This window comes from Eurypyga helias, unplaced genomic scaffold, assembly GCF_000690775.1.
Source record: "Eurypyga helias isolate BGI_N326 unplaced genomic scaffold, ASM69077v1 scaffold5554, whole genome shotgun sequence".
Lineage (NCBI taxonomy): Eukaryota > Metazoa > Chordata > Aves > Eurypygiformes > Eurypygidae > Eurypyga > Eurypyga helias.
In genome coordinates, this window is record NW_010244461.1 from 16,665 (window position 1) to 27,407 (window position 10,743).

The window sequence follows — 10,743 nt, forward strand, 5'->3', positions numbered from 1 at the left end:
TCCCTGCATTTTAAATTTAAAAGATTTTAAAATTTCAAATTTAAAAGACCCAATTTAAAGAGACCAAAAACCCCATCTCTTTACCCCTAGGTAGTTTATCTGTTAGAGCAGGCTCAGATCCAGGACAACTATCACTATAGGCAGTAATAAGGAAAGCCAGTGGAAGGGGTGGAGCCGGGTGATTAAGGGGAAAACCCCTTTATCAACCTGGTCAACACAGTAGGCAGGTGTTATCTTCTGTAAGGAAATGAGAGAGTATGGGGGTGTGAGCACAACGGAACATTACATCTCCCTCTTTCCCCTTTCACCTGCAAAAGTTAAGACAAGCAAATGTAATTTTACACAGTAAAGGTTTTTTATAGAATTCAAACCCCATTTCGTTGCCAGTAGCTAGACACAACTCTTGCACTCAAAAGCTAGCTTTCTCTTTTAATTGTTAGAGATCTCAGTGTTGGCTTGTCAAAGATAACAAATTCCTCAAAAGTGCTTCTGGTTCAGGATCAGAGATTCCATCGCTGAAAGCTATAGTTACGCAGCTCATAGGCAGAGTACTGGTATTTTCAGTTAGTGACCAAATGAGATAAGAAATCCAGTAGTTACAGTACTTCCAATACTAATTTTGGCAAACCACTGCTCCTACACTCTGTCTTGAGTCAGTTTTAACAGGTACTGCAGTTTTCACCAGGTATCTAGCAACTGCAACATGTAGAATACTTGTACTAGGTAACTGCTACTGAAAGGAACAATCCCTCCCTGTCAACATGCTGTGGAAGCTGTCACATTCCCTGTATGGCAGGAAGGTTGCTGCCACCAGAGCGAGCACCTAACAGGACAGTATTCAGAGCTACAAAGTAGTGACAAGCTTTGACTGGTTGAAAAGAATTATCCAAAAAATCCCCCATCAGCCTAGCTTGCTAGCAGCCCAGGTCATTCCCACCTTCCCAATAACTGTCTCAGATGCATTGTTTAGAGACACGAAGCTAGAAACATGGCAAACATGCATGCGTCGGTTTGGCGGCCACACTCAGCACACCGCTTCAGCTTCGCCAGCGGGATGCACAGTGAGAAGCGGCACAAGGAAGTGACACATTTGCACAGGTATGTTTATTTTTTCCTGTGTTTACAGTGCTTCAATTGTAATTTTAAACCATTCAGATAACACGATTTCATACCGATTTTACATACTTTACATCACAGTTCAACAACGTTGACACAATTGTATCCACTAAATCAAAAGAACAAAATGGCCATGAACATTTACACTATTCTTCTGTAAACAAGTTTTTTTTATAAACAATGGTAAATGGAATTAACACAGACCACCATATGAAAAGAGGAATGAGCTTTTCCTTAAATAAATCACTCTGTTTATAAATACTTCAATTCTCTCAATATACATTTACAGACATAATTGGTTGAAAGCAGATTACCTACGCTGTTCTTTAAAAAGAAAACGCCTAGAGATGGACCACTGTGTGTTAAATTCACCTAACATAAGAAGCAAGCATATGATTAGTAGAGTGTTAAAAGTATTAATGTACTTCAACCTCACTTCTCTTTGCTTACACCAACACGGAGAAGATTGTCACGTTAGGGAACTTTTACTTGAATTCCAACAAATTACAATCGATCTTGTAGTACACATATGGGTAGTACTCCTGCTGACTGAGGTTTAAGCCTGGAATATCCATAGTGGCCTGAAAATAAAGTTTTGAAACCAGTTACACTCTCACAGTCCAGACTGCTGTTCAGAGTACAAGAAACACAGAGGGGTTTTAGAAGCAAACAGCCCAGGCAAGACTTCAAGTTTAATTTTCACATTCAGGTGACTGTCAAAACAACAAAGTTAGAACTTCGGCAAATGAGTAACAGCATTTTTCAAAATGAAACACACGTGTTTTTTCAGAATCGAAGTAGGTTTGTGTCAGTAATGCGCATCTGTTGCCGTAGGAAACACACCACCAAGCAGAAGGACTGCAATTATGTTTTACTACTTCCAAACCCAGTTTATGAAAAGGATGCTACAGGGGTGCTGAATGATCCAGGAAGTTACATCAAGTTCAGTATCTTTAACTTTCACCTTAACTGTCTGAATCAGTCACATTTTCCTCAAAAAGGCCTGGAAACACTTTGGAAAAACATTGTTAAATATAACGTTAAGTAAGATTACTTTTCATCTGTTTAAATTCGGCTAAACTCACTGTGTGGTCTACCTTTAGTCAATTTTTAACTATGAAAAGCACTGCTTTACTCTACTAATTTGTTTTGTATTGAAAGTCTCCCAGCAAACCAGTTTTAAACACGAAAATAAGACATCTACAAATGGAAAGGATGACTCCATCTTGACATCAATTCAGTCTCCTTTAGCAGAGAGAAGGGCAACGATGTTAACTCGAAAACAAAGACAGCACAACATTGTTTCAATATTAAGGCCACCGCTACCACAGACTATGGACAATTTACATATTCCTTCTGGGCTCAAAGAGATATGAAATGTGTTCAAGTTCCTTAAGCCTAGTTTCAGACCCAAGCTGACCTTGTTTGAATTCTTTGACAATATGAATATGTATGCAGTCTGTAAGATACCTTTCCATTGGCAGTAGGAAAGAATGCAGTAAGAAATTACATGAGACTTTTACACCAGGCAGTTTGTCAAATGCATTGGTTGAGACTTTAAATACCATCTGCTTTGCAAAAACTAAAATAGAAGTGGCATTTTTTAAAAGGAGACATAATTTTCTGTACTGTGGGAGAATGCTGGAGAATCTGAAGAGGTGTAGCTTTTTAATTAAACCAAAATGAAGTCTATTGGTTTAACAGACTAAACCTAATATTGAAGGGAAGCAGCAGTTACAAAAATACTTACATCAATGATAGCTGCTGCACTGCTGTCAAGGTGTTTGTACAAGTCATACAAAACCTCCCTCAGCTTCTTCATTGTTTTCTTATTAGGCTGAAGCAGCATTGCCTGGAAGTTAACTGGCAAACCATACCTGAGGAAGTCAAGCAGACAACAATGAAAATGCTGAAAGAAGCCTTCTTTTATCTTTCAAAGCAGTATTTCATTGGATTTTGAGAAAGAAACCTATTGCTGAAGAGGAAATTCTGCTCATTTTCATTTTTGCAAGACCATTCTGTTTCTACAATCCAGAAGGCATCAATAAACTAGAAATTCTTACAACTTACAGAGTACCTGCAATTCCTAAAGCACTGATGGAAAAACTGTCCAAGAGGCACAACACACAATTATCTACCTCAAATATTCCACAACTGGCAACAAGAGCTATTGCCATCAGCTCTTCTTACTGCCCTACTTCTTGTTTCCTCCTTCCTGGAAGAGTGGCATTCACACACCTCAGTTCGGTAAACCCAAACTAGACATACATTCTTACAAAGTCTAGGAAGAAAAGCAGTATTCAGGTCTCCCTCATTACCTCAAAACAGATTCCACAAAAACTCGTAGTGCTTTCACGTGAATCCATGCAATGAAAGCTTCACTGAAATTAACTTTCAGCCACCGAACCAAAGGCCCCTGTGAAAGGGAAGTGGGAAAAAAATTATGTTATTCACACTTCAGAGAAAGATTGAGCCCATAAAGCATGTTTGAGCAGATACTCAATCTCTGCACCATGACAATAAAGACAACTTTCAAGGCAGAGTTCACTATGGACATACATAATGGCTCAAGGCAGTTTCAATACTGAGTAAAGAAATTTAATGACACTTCCGCTGTCTCTTCAGCACACCATCTCAGCTGCCACGGGCTAACTACATTACAGACCACTTCAGCAATATCTGAATATTTCATTCAAATGCTCATCCAATTCCCAATTTCATGTATTGTCAGCTGCAGTATCAGTACCTGGTTCAACAGAGTGAGGAGAATTTGTTCTACAGGAAACTCGGTTATCCCTGAGCAGATTAGCTGGGTGGCAGGCTGACCACATCATGTCATCCTTGCAATGCTTCCTCAGAATCACAAGTTCTGAGACTTGTTATTGCTACGTAACAATTTCATGATGTCTCATTTTCCTATAATAACTGGTTTATAGACTTACAAACTGTTTCTTCTTGTCAGTTGACAGTCTATTCATTTCCTCTTTATCCGCTTTCATCTCTTCTTCATTATACTGGAAGTCACGGACCATAAATCTGCATTTGGAAGTGAATAAAAGCAAAAGTGGCTACCTAAAGATCCTTCAAAGCATGAGAGACAGAACACACACAAAATAAGCCTTACTTATATTCTCTGGCTTTATGCTTGAAGTCATCCACTGCCTTCCTGAACAAGGTGACGTTACAAAGGTAACTGTCTTGATCCTCGAAGAGCACACTACGCAGGAAAAAGCAGTGTCAGAATTAATAAGGTTCAAGTCACCACAGATCTGATATGCAGTAGCTTAGGTTGTACTTTTTCACTACTAGGCAAGAACATAATGTAGATAATCACACCAGATTAGCTCCCAGATTAAACACCTTATACAGGAAGTAACTGAAATTTTAGCGACTGCTCTTATTACTCCCTCCATAAAGGATGGCAGTTTCCACGTCACAGAGACTTCACCACTCAAACGCTTCGTACATCTGGATATTTGTTCAAGTTAAAATTACTTTACAGAAAAATGAACTAAAGCTGGTTTAATACTGAAAAGTTTGGACTTCAGAATTCCTAGAAATGCGTGTTTTAAAGAAAGTAACAGATTTAAAATGGAAAAGGATCCAAATTAAAAAGACGTAGGTTGGTAAGAAAAAGTGTTTCTTAGGCTGTAAAGGATGAGCCCTAGATTTCTTGGTTTATAGTCCAAATCAATACTGCTTTTTTCTAGACTTTGCCTTAGAAAAAAAGCTTGAAGATATTTAGACCGCAGCTGAACACCATATTGTCTTTAATACATGCATTATCCAATAGTTCAACAAGTTGCCTCTTCCTAAGCTATCCCTCGGTCAAGGTTTCCTTGCAATTAAATAAGAGTCATTAGCAGATCTCCCACTAGGCTTAAGTTGATCCAACTCAAATGTGAAGCTGGCCAGAGAAAAGTTCAGATTTTAAAACTGGCATAGAGCTGGTAACATCAGATCCAACTCATCAAAACCCTTACTCTGTCAGTTAAAACGAACACCACAGCAACGCTCTGTGCTACACGCTGACTTCATTTTTAATGTGGTTGTAAGATTCCTGAAGTGGCTCAACAGTAGTATCAAATTCCAGCCTGAGTCTGCCCCTCACAGACACCAAGCACCAGCTTGGTACCGAGGACCTTTGTTGGCTTGAAAGAGACAAGTTACTTTTCTCTGCGCACAACAAATTCATCCACACTTCCAGTTCTTCCTTCTTTAACAGCTTTCAGAGAGTATATGTAACTTGAAACAAGTCCTCTGAGTACAGGCATAAAGCTGACAGGCTAGCAGCTGCTGCTAAACCCCACCGTGCACTAGCTCCAAGCTGAATGTGCCTGACCTGAACAAGAATAACTTCTCAATTCTTTTACTCTTCCCATATAAAAGTTAGATAACTGTGTTAACCCTAGAGTTAGAGATCCTTTGAATTTTTCATCAGCTACAACATAATCAAGCTAGATCACATAAAGCTATAAACCTAGACGTGCTGACAAGTTTTTGACCAATCTTTAAAATTCGAAGTCCCTACAGACAAGGAACACGTACAAATATGAGATGTAGCATTTAACAACTTACTTGCTGGAACGTGGTACAACCATCTCTGCTAATGTTTCATATTGCTTAACCCAGTCATTATAATTTAACCTAGAGGACACATAGGTTATAGTTAGACTTTTAGAACTGTAGTAAGAAATCTTAGATTAATGGATCAAGTTTATAAAAAAACCCCCCACACATTAAACACACTTAATCATCACATCATCCCACCCAGGTGTAGGTTGTCAGAAATACACAAGACATCAGGAACAGTCCTCCTCATGCTGTTTTTAAGATTACTGATAAATAAACAATAATGATACCAGAAGTAACATATTTTATCTCCAGTCTTCATATAATCTTACAAGTTGTCATGGTTTAATCCCAGACAGCAACCAAGTACCACATAGCTGCTCGCATAACTACCCCCTCCTCCAGCGGAGGAGAACTGGAGGAAAAACAAGGACACTCATGGGTTGAGATAAGAACAGTTTCATAATTGAAAGTAAAGAAATAAACTAATGATACCAATAATACTAACAATACTAATAACATTATAAAAATAATGGAAAAGAAAACAAGTGATACAACTGTTTACCACCCATCGACCAAGCGAGAGCCAGAAATGGAGAGAGAGAGAGAGAGACTCCCCTGGGCCCAACCCCAACTTATATATTGAGCGTGAGGTACTATGGCATGAAATATCCTTTTGGTCAGTTTGGATTAGTGGTCCTGCCTGTGCCACCCTCTTCTTGTGGAGAAGTAGCTAGGGATACAGGTGCAGTATCAGAAACTGAAAATAATAAATCCTTGAGCTGACATAAACTTTCCTTAGCAGCATCTAAAAACATTAGTATGCTATCAACATTCTTCTCAGCACAGGCAAAACACAGCCTCATAACAGCTACTGTGAGGAAAACTAACTCTATCCTAATTAAAACACAAGTGTAAAATTCTTTTAATCAACTATGGAATTAAATTAGTCATCATTAAATACAGATCTCAGGGGATCAAGTGGACTTAACTGTCCAGGTTTTATTATAACTCCTTACCTAACTCTGCTTTTCTGAGTTACTGACAGGAATACTCCTTCCACAACTACAAATGGGTTCCTGCGAGCCCTGTACTTGCCAAAATGACCACTGAGAATTTTAGAAGCCCTGCCTGCAGGTGGTGGTGGTGAAGAGGATCCACCTGTTCAACACCAAAAACACATCAAAGGTAAAATAAAAATAAAAGCTGAGACATACTAACTACCCGTTTACTGCTAAAGCCACTGCCAAACTGTTTTGCCTTCAGCGGCGTTTTACATGTGACAGAGACCACTGCTTCACACGACAAACAGCCTGCTGGCCATCTCTGGGAGTTAGAAGTTCTCCTTGTTCCCAAATTCAGAAAGACAGTCTCACTTTCTCATTTTGCAGGAGTCTTAAGGACATCTGTATCACCACTTCCCTTGGCCAGGGTAAAAGGTAGGTTTTTCATTGTTTAAACATTTCAGACAGGAACAACCTGTTCCCAGCAAACTTTTGACATGAGATAAGCACTGTTCCATTGGTAGAGGCTTAGATAAAAAAAGCAGTGTTCTGGCAATCTGAAAAAGTGCAGAGCAAAGAAGCAAAGAGTTCACTTTGCTCACTAAGTGGTGACGGCCAACATAGCCCTAACCAGGATAATTCAATCATGGTCTTCTAATGTAAAAGGAATCATGTTTTTACTCAGTACATATTATTTTCATAAAGATACCCTCTGCAACATGACTAGCCAAGGCTAATATTAGCTAAGAGACTGAAGTCTAATCTCCAAGAAGTTCATGGGCTCTCAGCATTCCTTGTGATGAGTTCTCCTGAGCAATGGAATAGAGGTACACAGGCTCATCTGCCTCTACCAATCACCCATAAGTTTGTGTTAGTTCACTCAGGGAAACCCTAAATAAATTCAGATGTCCTTTCTTACAGTATTATAGGGTTGTGGGATCTATTATTTAAATTCCTTATTTTATTCTGCTCTTAGGACAAACAATAAACTTACTTCGGTACAATCACTAATAACGTGACCAAATATTCTGAATCGAGTACAAAGTCCTCTTTCTTTACAATATCAGCAAGACTTCTGGTTAGCAAGCTCCCCCTGAAGAGAAACAAAGACAGCCAGAGTAAATACATGTTTAAGAATCGAATTGGTCAACACGGTTTCCAGCGCTCAACAGTGTAACGTTTTCCAAAATATGGTTTTACGTAAGCATTCGCTGTTAGCGGCGCAAACAAGATGTCCTGACACACATTTTAGATCTTGCCATCTGAAGTCACCGAAAGCTCTTATCGGCACACTGCACGGACTGCTGTGCGTCACTTCCATATTCCAAACACCTCACACACGTAAGAAGCCAAGTTCTCTTTATAAAAGTGGTTTAAAACCACAAGAACCATTAAAACCATTAATTGTGAAGTCCAGTACTCAGAGTTACAATTAACCTCGGACAGGCCTACACACAGAACCTCAGTAAAAATTCAAAGCAGCATATTGCCTCATATTCACAAAAGGCTAAGAACATACACAGATTACAAATTGCCACAGCTTAAGAGGGAACTTAAGGCTCACTCATAAACTCGCTATCGTTAGTACGAGCCGTGGGTCTGAATCAGCCAGCAGACTTGTGCCATTACCTGTAACGATAGGGTTGGGTCAAATTAATCAACCACAATTGCACAGAACTACTACTGTGTCTCAGCTGTATTTCAGATGATCATCACATGCCCATGACAAGACAGCACACAATCCTTGTCCGATTCAGTGTCTGCATGTACGCAACCGCTGCCTCTCTGCTGGTTCGTTCTGAGGGATGAAATGCAGTAACACGGGTATGGAGTGAAGGGAAAGGCTTCCTTGTTTAGACAGGCACCTCAGTGGCAGTGTTACACACCACTTTAACAGCAAGCTTCTCTCAAAAGCTCCAGCAACTTGCACTACTTGTACGTGCTTTTGTGTATTTCATAACTGCTTATCAATCACAAGTGAGCTGTTACAGCAAGTCAGCTTGTAATAAATATTCCTTTATGACAGCTATGATTCAAGATTGATAAACACCTCAAAAATACATTAAGCTTAAAGCCTGTACCTCTTCACAAGTTACTAAGGTTTCATGGTTAGATAACATTCCTTTGCTACATTAGCAAAAAGCAGTGTGACTTACGCATTCTTTCTTTCCAGATTCTGAAGGTTCCCTTTCAGGTTATTGTACGCTGAGGCTCTTGCTTTCAGATCATTGTCAATCTGGTTTACTCCCTTAAAGATAAGAAGAAAAGGAACAGTGTCTAAAGCACTAGAATATTTTTTAAAATGACGTCTCAATTTCCAAGCTTAGGTCTGCCAACAAGAGCTTAATGAAAAATACACAAGTTTAAATGTTTATTCCTCTAGTGCGTGACAAACTTCACTCAAAACTCAGAAAACTCTAAGTCAGAATTCCTTTAAAGGAAAATCAGCCAATAATAAGTGTATTTCATCCTCTTCTGGTATCAACTGGACATACCCCTGCATCGAGCTGATCATTACTCCATCACCCTTCACCTCAGCTGTCAGGAGAGATCATTCGAGGTTTACCTTCCTACTATGATAGAAGCACGCTTGTGAAACCCAGGTGTCACTTCCTCCAGCTGTTACCTCACTTCTCATTATACTTATCCCTTGTTAGTTTCAGTGACAAGAAGGATGGTGCAGATTTATGAGTAGCAAACCATGAATTAAGTAGCCCAAAGCATTAATGCTTTCATCATCTACAACTTAAGAGAAGACTCTGTTGCACTGTATTTGCCTACTGCAATTTGCAACTTTCCTTGAGATGAACAGCCTTGGGCACTCAAAGACAGAATATCAACTAAATGCATCATCTGCCTGATTCCAAATGGCTATTACGATTTACAGTTCTAACTATTATCACAATTATGCCTTTTTTTCCCCCAGAGCTATTTCCCATTCTGTATGTTTGCAAAGGAAAATATGATCAACAACTGTATCCCTCCACAAATCCATCCTTTATGCTGCTGGTTTACATTGGCAGTGGCTTACAACTATAAAGAACAAACCTGTTTTATAGAGACTCTCTTAATTTAGTAACAACTTATGTACTTTGGAATGTCTGAAGTTGCACAGGGCCTGTTCTAGGGTAGACAGAATAACAGTATTTCAGACTTGAATCCAATTTATTTCAGACAATGAAGACATCTGTCAAATCAAGTAGAGGCAGCATTCTACATCTGATGTCACTGGCAGTCTTCATCTTTCAAACTTTCGTATCAAAGTTCCAACTATTTTACTGTTTACACTCAGACTCTCACATTCGCCTTGCCATTGCTGCTAAGTAAGCCATCTTTCTCAAATCCATCCTCCAGGATTAATTAAAATGATTACCAAAAATTACTCATTCCAAGCTAGGTAACTTGACAGCAAGTGGAAGAACATAAAACAAATTAAGCAATTAGTAGGTCTTAAACATCCAATCACACTCCTATCAGCATGTGCCCTATACAAGGAAGTATTTTAACATCAATATGCTTCTTAATAGTTGGATAACACAAAGAATGTGGTATAGTATTGGTCTGACATCGTAATGCTGCCTACTCCCTCCTTCAGTGCTTCTCACTATGGCATGGAGGTACAGCCATCTAAAAATCCCTAGGGACAAGTATCTGAACACAGTAAAGGGTCTCTCCCTTTATTTGGGCGTAGATCGTTGACAAAACATTTTGTTGGCAGACAACACTTCAGCTTGAGGATCTAGGTAAGATTTTATTTCCACAAAACAAATCTCTCTTAAAAGCAACCTCACTTAGTTATACAGTGACTTTGGTGATGGCAACACGTAAGTTCGCTTGTCTGTAGCAGGAAGAAGTCATTAAAAGCCTGAACATACTGGCAATTTCTTCTGGCAACATGTTATTGTCTCGTAACTTTACAAATACAGCAATGCTTTAGAAAAAATGCTCTGAAAATAAGACAATTTCCTTTTCAAACAGATGAGTATCCAAGGTTATTTAAATTCTCTGACTAATGTAACCTTTAGCAAAGCACCTGGGACATTTCAGCAGG

At 39.1% G+C, this 10,743-nt stretch overlaps 1 protein-coding gene across 1 annotated transcript in view; it reads right to left on the minus strand.

The window, feature by feature from the left end:
• Positions 1-1,082: 1,082 nt before the first annotated feature.
• The window catches only part of ATP6V1C1 (ATPase, H+ transporting, lysosomal 42kDa, V1 subunit C1), a 17,485-nt gene continuing 7,824 nt past the window's right edge, over positions 1,083-10,743 (minus strand). The window contains exons 5-12 of the mRNA XM_010149769.1: positions 8,849-8,940; positions 7,687-7,785; positions 5,695-5,763; positions 4,241-4,333; positions 4,059-4,152; positions 3,435-3,532; positions 2,867-2,993; positions 1,083-1,697 (exon numbers count right to left, since the gene is read on the minus strand). Of these exons, the coding sequence (XP_010148071.1) occupies positions 1,602-1,697; positions 2,867-2,993; positions 3,435-3,532; positions 4,059-4,152; positions 4,241-4,333; positions 5,695-5,763; positions 7,687-7,785; positions 8,849-8,940 (768 nt within the window). The 3' untranslated portion in view covers positions 1,083-1,601. The remainder of the gene's footprint in view (positions 1,698-2,866; positions 2,994-3,434; positions 3,533-4,058; positions 4,153-4,240; positions 4,334-5,694; positions 5,764-7,686; positions 7,786-8,848; positions 8,941-10,743) is intronic.